Source organism: Borostomias antarcticus (genome assembly GCF_949987555.1).
Source record: "Borostomias antarcticus genome assembly, chromosome: 10".
NCBI lineage: Eukaryota > Metazoa > Chordata > Actinopteri > Stomiiformes > Stomiidae > Borostomias > Borostomias antarcticus.
Window position 1 is genome coordinate 182,559 of NC_140243.1, and position 15,000 is coordinate 197,558.

A 15,000-nucleotide genomic window follows, 5' to 3' on the forward strand; every position below is an offset into this window, starting at 1 on the left:
GGGGGGGGGGCAGATCAGGGGGCAGCCAATTTAAGCGTTTCATTGTTTTTTAAGCTGACAGCCAAGGGAAGAGGTGCGAGCCACAGAGATGCCCCATCCAATTAACACAACGGAGGTGTGCATTGTTCAGGATGACACCCCCATCAGCCTGGGCTGCCTGACACTGCTCACTGTTTGTTCCCATTGTTTAGTGTAATTCTGAATTGAGGGGGAAAAAGAGGGGGGAACGACACCATTTTCCAAAAATGTTTTTTTAGTGGGAATAAAATGACTTCCATCTTCCTAAACAGAAAAACAACCATTATGCTCCGTCTAAAGATTACAACAAATAGATGAAGAAATAGAGGAGAGGAGAGGATGGGATAGGGTAGGAGAGGAGAGGAGGAGAGAGGAGAGAGGAGAGAGGAGAGAGGAGAGGAGAGACAGATACAGAAGGCGCGGGCATTGCTTTCACTCCCTGCACGGTAGCTTGACAAATGTTAGCATGAGCCCGTAAAGCGCTGTGACAACCGCCTGCTGGGAGCACAGTCTCGCTAATGTGTTCTGGCACGCCGGCCCCGTAATCACACATTTACATATGCAATGACCTACATTTGCATGTCAGATCGCACACTGTCCGGCGTGATTAACGGCGGGCACCTCCCCGCGTGGAGTCGCCCTGGGTGGCGGGAGAGGCCGGGGCGAGGGCAGGCCGGGGCAAGGGAGGGCCGGAGGGGAGGGGAGGGGGGTGTTTTTTTTTTTCTATTTTCTTTTTGGGCTGCCGAGGGGCCAGGCTGCCAGGCAGGATTATGTCAGACAGAGGGGCCTCGGCATTAGACACTTCATTAGAGCTAATCTGTTTAGCGGTGGGCAGTGTATGTAAACTTCACAGGCCATTTGCGGCACCTTTCCGCCCCCCGGGCCTGGCCTTCAAAGGGCAGCCGGGGCCGCGCTGACCGACGGACCGTCTCATCCGCCGCGCGACGAGGATCTTCAGGCTGACGCACACGCGCTGACGCACACGGGCGCGCACCGGGACGAGGTGCGGTGCGACCTCGGGCGACGGCAGGGTCACTGGGCGGGCGACAGAGAGGTGAGGCTCGTACGAGATCGCAGCTCGCGACGTAGTGAGGAGAGTGTGTGTGCGTGTGTGTGAGTGTGTGCGTGTGTGTGTGGGTGGGTGGGTGGGTGTGTGTGTGCACGCTCCACAGGAAGGGAAAACAAACACACACCTCCGGAGGGGAGGCAGGTGGGGCACAGAGGAGGCGGTGACCTCATGGCCGTCACATCTCGGATTGAGTGGGGAGGGGGGGGTTGTACAGTGAACAGCTGGGCTCTGCAGCTCCTCCATCCATCCTAACCTGTTCTCATCAGTGTCAAGTCCACATATGCAGACCCGGCACGAGGCTGGCCTGGGATCATTTCAGTGTGAAACAACCAGCCTATTCCTCGAAAGAAACAGACATTGTGGACTGGTGGCAATTCTAACCTCCGAGTTTTAACTTTATGGATTCAATGCGGAACCAAGTTGGGGCACTTTTTTGGGGGGGGGGGTCAAACTTTCAAGGTCTCCCGTCCCGTCACTCAGGACTGAGGGTTGTGACGGGGGCGTTAGGGGGGGTGGAAGAGGTAGGGAGAGCTTGCGGGTAGACAGGGGAACAGAAAGCACAGTGAAGGGAGGAGTGATGAGGGATGACCACTGGTGACACCACCACCACACACAGCTGACAGACAGGGAAGAAAAGAGGGTTGGACGACAGAGAGAGAGAGAGAGAGGGAGAGAGGGAGAGAGAGAGAGAGGGAAGGAGGGGAGAGGGGAGGCAGCAGTGAGGAGGATGAGGTGTGATATGACAGCCCAGTGGTGCCAGCAGCTGCCAAGTAAAGGCCAGCAGGAGGAGAGGGGGAGGAGAGGCGCGAGGGTTAGGGTTAGGAGTGCTCTGCTTAGGGAGTCACTCTGCCCATTCACCTTGGTCCGCTCGGTACAATTCTATACAGCCAGCCAGCCACCCACTCAGCCAGCCAATCAATCAACCAGCCAGCCAACCAACCAACCAGTCAGTCAGTCAACCAACCAGTCAGCCAGCCAACCAGTCAGCCAACCAACCAGTCAGCCAGCCAACCAGTCAGCCAACCAACCAGTCAGTCAGTCAGCCAACCAACCAACCAACCAGTCAGCCAGCCAACCAGTCAGCCAACCAACCAGTCAGCCAGCCAACCAACCAGTCAGCCAGCCAACCAGTCTACCAACTAACCAACCAGCCAGCCAACCAGTGAGCCAGCCAACCAAACAGTCAGCCAAACAACCAGCCAGCCAGCCAACCACTCAGCCAGTCAACCACTCAGCCAGTCAGCCAACTACTCAGCCAGCCAGCCTACCAGTCAGCCAGTCAACCACTCAGCCAGCCAGCCAACCAGTCAGCCAACTAACCAACCAACCAACCACTCAGCCAGTCAACCACTCAGCCAGCCAGCCAACCAGGCAGCCAACCACTCAGCCAGCCAGCCTACCAGTCAGCCAACCAACTAACCAACCACTCAGCCAGCCAGCCAACCAGTCAGCCAACCAACCAACCAACCAGTCAGCCAACTAACCAGCCAACCAGTCAGCCAACCAACCAACCAACCAGCCAGCCGACCAGTCAGTAAACCAATCAACCAGTCAGCCAGCCAGCCAGCCAACCAGTAAGTAAGTTTACTTGGTATAGCACCTATCATAAACACAGTCACAAAGTGCCTAAGCCTAACAGAAAAAAAACATACAAAGAACATCGGGAAACAGTACAATACTGTAAATGAGAGACAGGACATGAACATAAAAATACAGACACACATGGCTAGACTAATGCCTGTCTAAACAGATGAGTCTTTAACTGCCTTTTAAAAATGTCCACAGAGGCCACAGCTCTTAAATCCTGTGGAAGGGCATTCCACAGATTAGGACCCACAGATTTGGTGGCCTTTTGTCTTGAGCCTGGTGTGAGCGACAACCAATAGGGTTAGGGTTAGGGCTAACCCTAACCCTAACCCTAACCAATAGGCTCTGATCAGAAGAGCACAGTGACCTGCAGGCAACATATGGGTGTAGGTCACTGCCTGGCCATGGTGTCTTTTTCTTTTTCTGGCTTCCTCCGTGATGTTTCGCTTCAGTTTTCTCACCTCCACCATGATATCATTGAGCTAAAAAACGCATGATATCCATAGATGCTGGAATAGTTAACTACTACTGTGTTGTTTAAGCACAACGTTGCGCATGTGCACTTCGACTGAATGCTGCGTCCCGGGGGGAGTTTTAAAAGGTAATAAATGTCAATATATTATCTTTCTGAGTAGACTGTTTGGACGATTCAGCTTACTTTTAGTAAATCTAATTGGAGAATTAGCACCAGACATGTTTGTAAAGGTCCAAATATCGCGATGTATTGCTTTAATATAGGGGTGATATGACATGACCTCCTGGACCTAGCCTAGCCGAGGCATTCTGGGCCAATTGCAGACGGGTCCAGCCAACCCAACAACCAACTAACACACCAGCTGACCAACCAGCCTTCACCCGGGGGGGGTTCTGCTGCTGCTCCTCTTCAATCTGCTCCCACACCGCGTCAGGATGAGAGCCCATCTCCCAGCTCACACTGGGGTCTCACTCTGTCAAAACCTGCTCTGACGATCAAAATCCCATCTGAGGGCCTCATCCTCTCTCCCTCACTCAAAGAGCAAATGTCCCATTAAAAATGCACATCGTAGCAGCTATCTAGTTTACCTTATGCTTATGCATCATACCTCCGGGACTAAGAGATATGATAATGCCAGCGATAAGGAATATCCTTCATCACATATACAATTCTGATTTTTCATGCGGTGGTTTTCCTGCGGAGCGGAGTGAACCTTGAGGAAAGTGTGAAATAGATTCAGGACTTGTTGAAAGACACATCTGGCTGCTCACATTCTCCATACTGTGCCTGTCTCTTTTACTGCATCAAAAATAATTCAGACAGAGATAGGCAGTGTAGAAAACTGGATGTAAAAAGAGTTCCAAAGTTTTTAGGTGGAAATGTAGGCCTAACTATGTTTTAATGCTTAGCTTATCTGCAGTAAACCGTATGTAAGACAACCCAGCAAGAGCACTAGAATAACATCTGCATACGTATCTAATCAGCTGTGGTAAGATCAGATCTCACTGGAACTACTGCATTGCGTGTGAGATTTGGCAATTACAAATCTTAGAATAAATTAACCCATCTGCCAATTTCAATGTCCTTGCAAACAAGACAAAAACAAGTTGAGTAAAAAGGATTATGCCTATTTTTAGTGTTGGAGAAATTGTGTTGTTTTCCCTGTGTGGTCTCTGGTGTAAGAGGAGGGTGATCCTCCATGTTACAGTACCAGCCCATTCAATACTTATGGAGATGTACATCCTTCTGAAGGACAATCAACAGGCCTGATGTTGGAACTGGTAATACAATCCAGCAGTGACCCCATTTGTGAATGAACAACCTGAATATTATAAAGCCAAAAACAAAAGAAAATACAACACAAAAAAACACAATGGCGGGGTTGAGCTCCTGGAGCCCCAAGAGCTTCAATCGATGGAAACAACAACCTTCATCCTGAATCTGACACCTGAGATGGACCGGACCGACACTCAGAACATCACACGAGTTTCATCCTGAATCTGACACCTGGCCAGAGATGGACCGGACCGACACTCAGAACATCACAAGAGTTTCATCCTGGATCTGACACCTGGCCAGAGATGGACCGGACCGACACTCAGAACATCACAAGAGTTTAGCACTACCTGGACCGGACCGACACTCAGAACATCACAAGAGTTTCATCCTGAATCTGACACCTGGCCAGAGATGGACCGGACCGACACTCAGAACATCACAAGAGTTTAGCACTACCTGGACCGGACCGACACTCAGAACATCACAAGAGTTTCATCCTGGATCTGACACCTGGCCAGAGATGGACCGGACCGACACTCAGAACATCACAAGAGTTTAGCACTACCTGGACCGGACCAACACTCAGAACATCACAAGAGTTTCATCCTGGATCTGACACCTGGCCAGAGATGGACCGGACCGACACTCAGAACATCACAAGAGTTTAGCACTACCTGGACCGGACCGACACTCAGAACATCACAAGAGTTTAGCACTACCTATTCAGAGCAGGGGAGAATGCAATGATCCTATTGCTCTACAGGCCATATGAGCTGAGCTCCACTTTATTTCTGTCTGTGTGTGTGTGTGTTACGGCATTAACAGAAAAGTCCACCTGTCGACGTCAGTAGCACAAGTCGACTCCCCCGGGTAGGAGTCGACAAGTCATGTTTTTTTTCCCTCTCTCTCTCTCTCTCTGGTTCTGTACCTGAGATAGTCTCAACCTCAAAGCCAGACTCATGAGAGTTCTTGCGCTGATACACTACGTTTGCTACGCTAACTACGTTGCTGCATGCTGCTGATCTCTCCATTATGTAGTATGTGGAGCACGGCGATTCAACTGACAGGGAGAGACTATGCTGGCTAACCATATCGGAGCCAACAAGACATCTAGCAGCTTAAATTACCTTCTGATGATGACGGAAGCGACGTTGCTCACGAGTGTTTGCTTAGTTAGTTACGTTCGCAATACCACATGTGGACAAGTAGCGACGATTGTCTGCTCAGTTCGCAAATTCAATTTGCACATGTGAAAGCGATAGCGATGTTCGTCAGGTTTGTCTTCTCAGTTAGTAAATCCACACGGGCCATAATTACTCCTCCTTACGTGAGATAACGTGAGCTACGCGAATGCCGCGACCAATGCACACATTGCTGACTTACTTCAGGGGGGTATTCCACACAGCTGGATAACTAAGTAAGCTGGCTAACCCTAACCCTTCAGGTGGGTATTCCACACAGCTGGCTAACTAAGTAAGCTGGCTAACCCTAACCCTTCAGGTGGGTATTCCACAAAGCTGGCTAACTAAGTAAGCTGGCTAACCCTAACCCTTCAGGTGGGTATTCCACACAGCTGGCTAACTAAGTAAGCTGGCTAACCCTAACCCTTCAGGTGGGTATTCCACACAGCTGGCTAACTAAGTAAGCTGGCTAACCCTAACCCTTCAGGTGGGTATTCCACAAAGCTGGCTAACTAAGTAAGCTGGCTAACCCTAACCCTTCAGGTGGGTATTCCACACAGCTGGCTAACTAAGTAAGCTGGCTAACCCTAACCCTTCAGGTGGGTATTCCACAAAGCTGGCTAACTAAGTAAGCTGGCTAACCCTAACCCTAACCCTTCAGGGGGTATTCCACAAAGCTGGATAACTAAGTAAGCCTGACTTCTGGCCTGGGGGGTATTCCACAAAGCTGGCTAACTGACTTCTGCACAAAGTAAAACCCGGAAAGCTATTTTTTTCTTCAGTCCATGTTCCAGATTTGAAGAGTCTCCAGGTTTTACTCATTGCAGAAGTCAGGCTTGCTCAGTTAGCCAGCTTTGTGGAATACCCCTCAGGACATTATGTTATGGTGTTGTGTTGTTGTTGCTGTATCTATATAGGCTAGGCTATTCCTCCACTGTGTAAGTGTGATGACGTCATCACACGACTTGTCGACTCGACTTCGACTTTATTGATAGATAAGTCGACCTGAAAAAATCTTGTTGTTAATGCCCTAGTGTGTGTGTGTGTGTGTGTGTGTGTGCGCGTGCGTGGGATCGCGTACCTGTGGCTGAAACACCGGGACCGCTGCTTGCTGTCCTTGTGGCTGGGCGTCCATGTCCATGGTGTCAGCAGCTCAATCCCTCACACCCCTGAGAAAACACGATCGCAACCTCACTAGGGCCATTAACACTCCTTTGAAAAACCCTGACACAACCTCCTATGAACTTGACAGTAATGTACTGCTGCCGCCGTCAGAGTAAGCATGAGGTAACTGTTGAGTTTCTGGCCCGGTGTCGTGTTGCAGTAACTAGATCTTGGGTCCAAGACTCCAGGATGGACATGATACCTATGGCTCTACTGAAACTGAACTGCTATCACAGACCTGGGGAACAGCTCAGGTTGCCATGACATGCTCATACAATATAACAGAATAGATAAGGCTTACTAGTTCCCTTCCATGGAGCTGTTAGGCCTAATTATGTTTTCCAATGACACACAAAAAGTTGAGAACTTCCATGGTATACACTAGAGCATGTACTGGCTTGTTTGAGGATTTCACATAAGATTTTCCAGTTGGTTACTGGTTTAACCTACATCGCGTAGCCCAGGCTATATGTAAGCAACTGTGAATTACTGTCAAGAGGAATATGCACACTGGCGGTGCGAGGCCCTATTGAAACTCGAAGGATTATTATTATTCTCCTACCTTCTTCTCCCCAAAATGCCTTTTTGGCGGCCTAAACATCGATGAAAGCGGATGAAACTTTGCTGATACGTCAGTCCCGGTGAAAAATTTGATAATTCATGGGTGACGGAAATGGGCGTGGCAAAACGGCTCAAGAGCGCCCCCTGGAAAATTTTAAATGGCGAGCCCCACCTTTCAGTTTGATGTAGGCGAACGAAATTCGGTGGGCATATGTATTTCATCGAGACACACTAAAATGTCTTCAGGAGCTATACCCAAAATGCAACAGGAAGTCCGCCATTTTGCTCTTAATGTGCCATTTTGTCCTTGTTTTTACCATTTCCATGCCTCGTACTTTAACGAACTCCTCCTACAGATTTCATCCGATCAACTTCCTATTCGGTCAGCTTCATATCAGGTCAGCTTCATCTTAAGAGCTTTGTGATCAAAAGTTATCAAAAAAATTGAGTTTTCACCAAACACCCTTGCCGTGGCGCCCCGCCAAAGTTTGACATTTCGCCATAAAACACGAAGTCCTCATAACTCCTCCATACATTATCCGATTTGTCCGATATATCTCACGCTTCATGACGGTTCTGTCCTGAACACATCTATGTGTCAGTATTGCGTCATACTTATAGCGCCACCTATTGGTAAAACAGGAAGTCCTCATAACTCCTGCATACATCATGCCGATTTGCACCAAATTGCTGACGCTTCATGAAGGTCACCTTCTGAACACATCTATGCGTCGGTATTGAGTCACACTTACAGCGCCACCTACTGGTGAAACGAAGTACTCATAACTCCTACATATGTAATCCGATTTACTCCAAATTGCTCATGCTTGATGAAGGTCGCATCTTGAACAGTTCTGTAAGTCAATATTGCATCATGCCTACAGCACCACCTACTGGTGAAACAGGAAGTCCTCATAACTCCTACATACGTTATCCGATTTACTCAACATTTCTCACGCTTCATCAAGGTACCGTCCTGAACACATCTATGCTTCGGTATTGAGTCACGCTTAGAGCGCCACCTACTGGTGACAGGAAGTTTCTCTCAGTACTGCACACCGAAATAGCACACCCATTAACGGCGCCACATCCCGACACGCGTGGGGTGCGAGGGCCCGCTCACTGCTGCTCGCAGCCCTAGTCAGTCTTGCAATTTGATTATAATTCAAATTCAGTCTCAGCCCATGTTCCAGGAACAATTTTCTAAACATGTTCCCACTCACAATGCAGGTTGGTTGGTTGGATGTATGGATGTATGGATGGATGGATGGATGCATGTTCACAACAAAGTACTGCCTTGAGTACCTTATTGCTTTTATAATACGGGTTGCCAGCTAAAGTATAAATAGTAAACAAAGACAATGACAAAACTTTAACGTTTTGTATCACATTTCAGTAACGTGAGAGAAAATAGTCCCCGGTGTTGCTATGCAACAGACATAAACAAAGGGCGCGTCTCTTTAGTGATTTTAGCTACAGAACCTGCCGCGGCAGTCTGAAAACGTCTTGACACATTTTCAAACAGGCTTTATTTTGATAAACAGATCACATATTCAGAATCTACATGGTAACTTTGTGTAGGAAGGAAATTATTACAAAGTTGATAAACTAACACACAGTCCGAGAGATGGAATTAAAAGTCTGTTATATTGGGAATGCTGACAGTGTAACAGGCGCATTCATTTCTAACTACACCCCGTGACTCGCTCTCAACCAATCAGAATGCTTGATTTAATCTACCCGTATTATAAACATACATACATACAGGGCTGAAAATTAACACCCGACACCCGCCAATGGCGGGTAAAATTTCGGAGGCTATCCGCCATGCTGGCGGGTAAATGTTTGTACCAATAGAGTCATGTAATAAATTATGCGTGCGATGTCGCCACATCCATGCCAGCGTTCTGTTTGTTGTGTGTTGCACTTAAATAGCTCCCCCGCTGCACCAAATAAAGTTTTCAGTCACATGACTGTTGCGGAGCCTCGCGCACTAGGAGAGACTGGTGACGTGAGGATACTCGCGCACAGAAAATTGTTCACATTTACCTCAGAGGACGCGTGCTACTACAGTCGACACCTACAGTAGATGTGTACCATCCTGTCTCTGGGCTTCCATAGCATACAGTAGATGTGTACCATCCTGTCTCTGGGCTTCCATAGCATACCAAGCCACTGTTTCTCAGAAGGGATGTCTTTGATCGCTTGTCATGTAGCTTATGAGCTCTGAAGACGGTACTGGTTCCTCCTTGACTGACTTCACTGGTCATCCAGCTCAGGTTTAACTTTACATGATGACAGGCTGTGAATATGTTACAGTATATGTATTTTGTTCATAAACACATAAAGACCATGAGGTTAAGGCTTGGATCATTTATATCACATATTTGTGTAGGGTTAGGTAGTTATGGATAATTCTACACCGTGGAAGTGAATGGAAATGAATAATTGAATTTCTATGAATTGCAATGTTTCTAGGTATCGAAATAAACTAATTTATTTGAATATATAATATACATACATACATACATACATACATACATACATACATACATACATACATACATGGCAACCTGTCATCCATTCAATATCACATCTCATGGCATACGGTAGCATAGAAGAATGGAGGCAGACACACCACACAAGCACGTAGCCACTCACACACATACGCACACACGCGCACACGCACACGCACACACACACACACACACACACGCACAGACAGACGGCTACGCAGAGAATAATGAGTTGATGCCCATGACAGAGAGCAAACAAACTACGGCTATGTTCCCTTCTCTTCCATCAGGCAGCAGAGAGAGGAAGAGACAGACAGACAGACAGACAGACAGACAGACAGACAGACAGACAGACAGACAGACAGACAGACAGACAGACAGACAGACAGACAGACAGACAGACAGACAGAGAGAGAGAGAGAGAAAGAGAGAGAGACTGAGCTGTAAAGAGATACTGCCTGCCATCAGAATTTTAATAATTCTGTCAAAATATGCATGGTCTCTGCTAACTCTACCACAACTAGTAAGAAGACAAGTGCACACACATACAGTACACACACACACACACACACAGGCGCACACCCACACACACACACGTGCACTCACCCTCTCACAGTCTTGTCGAAGTGAACCAGGGGGGTGAGCAGCAATATATTAACTCTTTTCATAAAGGCAACATATCTTTCAGTAGTGTCTGTCTGTCTGTCTGCCGGCCTGTCTGTCTGTCTGTCTGCCTGCCTGTCTGTCTTCCTGTCTGCCCGTCTGTCTGCCTGTCTGCCAGCCTGCCTGTCTGCCTGTCTGTCTGTCTGCCTGCCCATCTGTCTGTCTGCCTGTCTGCCTGCCTGCCTGCCTGCCTGCCTGCCTGTCTGTCTGCCTGTCAGCCGGCCTGTCTGTCTGCCGGCCTGCCTGCCTGTCTGTCTGTCTGCCTGTCTGCCTGTCTGCCTGTCTGTCTGTCTGTCTGCCTGTCTGTCTGTGTCGCCTTGTCAGGAAGGACGAACAGAAGACTTCTCATACAGGCCAAACCCTGACCAATTTACATACAGTCCAAACCCTGACCAATTTACATACAGGCCTACAAAAGTGAAGAGAGGAGCGCTGCCTGGATACATCGGTGCTCTTTGGTGAGGGAGAATAAATCAAAAATCAAAAAGAAGCAGAAACGAAGGCACTCACTTTGTATATCATTAAAATGCCTTTATTAAGTTGGCATATTCAAAATAGAATCATTAAAAAGCTTGGATGCATTTTGGCACCATAGCTTTTGTAAGTAAAATACAGGCCTATCCCTGACCAATTAACATCCAGCCAGTGAACGAGAGAGCAATGACACCCAGGAGCTGTCTCCCTGGCGATGTAATCAGCCTGATTTAGGAAAGGTTAGTAATGCTAATGAGACTGGTGGCGGGTGTGTACGTGTGTGCGCTTGTGTGTGTGTGTGTGTGAGAGAGAGAGAGAGAGAGAGAGAGAGTGTGTGTGTGTGTGTGTGTGTGTGTGTGTGTGTGTGTGTGTGTGTGTGTGTGTGTGTGTGTGTGTGCATGTGTGTGTGTCTGATGAGGCGATTGCCTGGATGAGTGGGATGTGTGAATGTGTCACGCCGTAGTTGGGTGTTGTTAGGGCCAGGTATTCCAGCATTCAGGCTTGACTGGTCTAGGGGGAGCTTTGAAGATCAAGAAAAGAGTTACTTTACACAGCAAACCTTCTCCAGTGAATATTCTCTCTGAAATATACATTAAACTCATATTAGTTTACCAGTATTCAAATGGAGAGTTGTTTTTAATTAAGGGAATTAAAAATAAACGCACGCAAGAGACAAACACAAGAAAGTAGGCTGTTTAAAAGTCCTGTCCAGATTGATTCATCTGCTTCACATTTAAAACTCAATCTGCACTATATGAAAAGTAAGGAAAACACGACGACGTGTGCTAATTATTGCACAACGTGGAGGCTAATTAACCCACGAAGCGACCTTGGAGTGTATTATCCCGCTTATACCATGGCCACTTGCCAAAGACAAAAAATATGTGCCATTTATATTTTTTACATAAAGTATAAAGAAATATGTTATTTATGCTTTGAAATATGTTATTTATGCTATGCTTTTAAATTCACTGCTGATTTTAATTATAGTCCCTCTGCGCTAAATCACGTTGCTATGGAATTTCAAATGGTGATCATATTCCCTGGAGGAACAGTGATGACATCCAATAGTTAAAGGGGTAGTTCAGAATTTTGGGCATAGAGCCTCATTTACAACATACCCATAATATTGTTGATTGATGAAGAACATTTTCAGCTGATTCCATGCTGTCTCTTGTTCCGGCGTTAGCGGTATGCTAATGCTAGCTCAATGTAGTAGAAACGGCTAGCATTCAAAGACAACTCACTTAAACACTCCATAGTGCACCTAAATCAAATCGAATATAAACCTAACAGTCTGTCGGGGGCTCATTTGAGTTTTTATACCATCACTTTTATACCATCACTATTGTTGAGCCCATTGGTTTGTTCGGACCTATATGGCTCTCTCTATAAATAGGGAGGCGGACCGATACGTAAGTAGTCCAACAAGGAACAGTAGAGTGGACTATTCTCTTACTATCAACACAAGTTGCAATGGCCACGTTTGAAAGGGATATCTCTGACTGAGTTGAGTTGATCTGGCGATCCTTCCTTGTTTGGAGTGTTTATAAGTGAGTTTTCTTTGAGCCATTTCGGTTTGATAGCGATAGCAGAGTATGCCGTGAACGAAGGACCCATGGAATCAGCTGAAAATATTCCCCATCAATCAACAACAGTATGGGTAAGTCATAAATGAGGCTCTTTGTCCAAAATGCTGAACTACCCCTTTACCATGAGTTTGGAAGCGTAAGTGAAATGGGAAGTTAGTGAAACAAGTGCATCCATTTTGAACTGTGAGAGAACGGTGTCAATAAATAATCCAATCAGAATTGTGTATTCATCCATACCATAGTATAAATCAGATTAATAAATGAATTAGCTGAAGATTGGCAGAACTAGCTGAGCTGTCTATCATAGAAAGAATTCCAAAATTCCTTGCAGGGCTGGACATAAGCACTGGCCCGTTGCTGTCTTGAACACCTCCGGGCCAGTAAATAACGCCTTTCAATGGCCCGCTTGGGTCGGTGCAAACATCACTTTCAGATCATATATATATATTATTTTATTTTATTTTTTTAAATACAAGCTTACAATTGTCTTCCCATAATAAAACACATTTTTGAGAGATTGGACTAGGAATCTCTCCCTGTCTCTCTCTCTGCAGGCGCCGCGGCTGCACTCACATTCCACAAGCAAGGCTGAGAGCACGGAGACGCAATGATCACGGGTGAGTTCAGCCCCGACAAAACGTTTGTTTTGCTATGCTTTCCAGGTTGAACGACACGTTTTCTCTGTGTTAACCAATCAGCAGTGTTCCAACACACCACCGTTTAACGTTTGCTACATTTTGTCGGGGTTGAAGTTCAAAATGCCCCAGCTGTGAGCTTCGTGTGACAAAAAACAAACCTCAGCCTTTACTCTGGAGGACCAGTGGCAAATTCAAGTGTATGTCAAGCCCTGCCTTGCATTAAAACATACATGCATGACAGTAAACAGTAATGGTACTTGAAATGAAGGACTGCGGTCTACAGTAAGAAGTGAGGAGAGAGGAGGAAACAGCGTGCGTGGCGGCCATGACATTTAGACTGGGGCAGCTGGATCCCAGTCACCCTTTACTAGTGGTTAAACACTTCATTCTCCTGCACTAGAGATTGGGCCTGGAACCCTCCACTTCTCTCCCTGACCCGTCTGCGTGTCCAAATATCCAGGGGGCATCTGGGCCGCTCGCCCGCACCTCCTGCTCCCGCCCACGCCCTCGTTAACAGGATCAATTAAGACTGCCATGTTAGATCAGTGCACGGTGACCGAGGACTCGAGAAAAGAACAATTAACAAGAGCTCACTCCATCTAGAAGAACATACGAACCGACTGGAGCAAGCACTAAGGCGTGCTTTAAAACCCACACCCTCACACACACGTACGCTGTCACGCATTCACACGGTCATGAAGGCAGGTAAGACAACACCCTGCACTGCTTTCAACTGTAAGGATCCACTTGGCTTTAAAGTAGTCAGAAAGAAGTAAAAAAAAAAAAAAATAACGCACAGAAAACATTTGAAAGCATTTGAGAAAAGCAACAGTTAACAGTTGTTAGCGCTTTTCTTTTGTACTTCCTTCCCAGGGTTACTCTCAGACTGGTGATTAGGATGGTCATAAACATGCCTGTGGACTCGCCTGCTGAAACACAAACGCTGCTCCTGTCCCCCCCCCACGATTGGGCACCAGCAGCAGTAGGAGCCCCAGACACCAGGCCTGTCTGCCTGGGTACAACGTGCAGCCGGGTGGGAAGCTACATCCCCCTGCTATTCATAGACATGGTGACATCACAGCACTGGGCAGAGTGGGCCGGAAATAGTGCTATCACTGGCCAGAAAGGCGAGAGGATGGGAAAGAGCACAAGTCCTCTTTTATGTTAGATTTTTTCCAAGTACAGCCAGGAAGAGGTGAGGGTTTGAGACAGGATGAGGAGAAGGGAGTAGGCCTGTGCTGAAAGAGGAGCACGAAAAGTAATCCTAGCGCTGAACAGTACATCGTTTATCTTTTCCATTGAGCGACGTCAAAACAGCCTGGTCTAGACCACCACCAACCGCCTGGTCTAGACCACCACCAACCGCCTGGTCTAGACCACCACCAACAGCTTGGTCTAGACCACCACCAACCGCCTGGTCTAGACCACCACCAACAGCCTGGTCTAGACCACCACCAACAGCCTGGTCTAGACCACCACCAACAGCCTGGTCTAGACCACCACCAACCGCCTGGTCTAGACCACCACCAACCGCTCAAAACAGCCTGGTCTAGACCACCACCAACCACCTGGTCTAGACCACCACCAACAGCCTGGTCTAGACCACCACCAACAGCCTGGTCTAGACCACCACCAACCGCTCAAAACAGCCTGGTCTAGACCACCACCAACCACCTGGTCTAGACCACCACCAACAGCCTGGTCTAGACCACCACCAACAGCCTGGTCTAGACCACCACCAACAGCCTGGTCTAGACCACCACCAACAGCCTGGTCTAGACCAC

General features: G+C 47.5%; 1 protein-coding gene across 1 annotated transcript in view; it reads right to left on the reverse strand.

The window, feature by feature from the left end:
* LOC311313856 (serine/threonine-protein kinase Nek7-like) overlaps positions 1 to 15,000 on the reverse strand; it is a 74,211-nt gene that overhangs the window by 44,579 nt on the left and 14,632 nt on the right. Inside the window, exon 2 of the mRNA XM_084444075.1 lies at positions 6,690 to 6,777. Coding sequence (XP_084300201.1) covers positions 6,690 to 6,749 — 60 coding nt within the window. The 5' untranslated portion in view covers positions 6,750 to 6,777. The remainder of the gene's footprint in view (positions 1 to 6,689; positions 6,778 to 15,000) is intronic.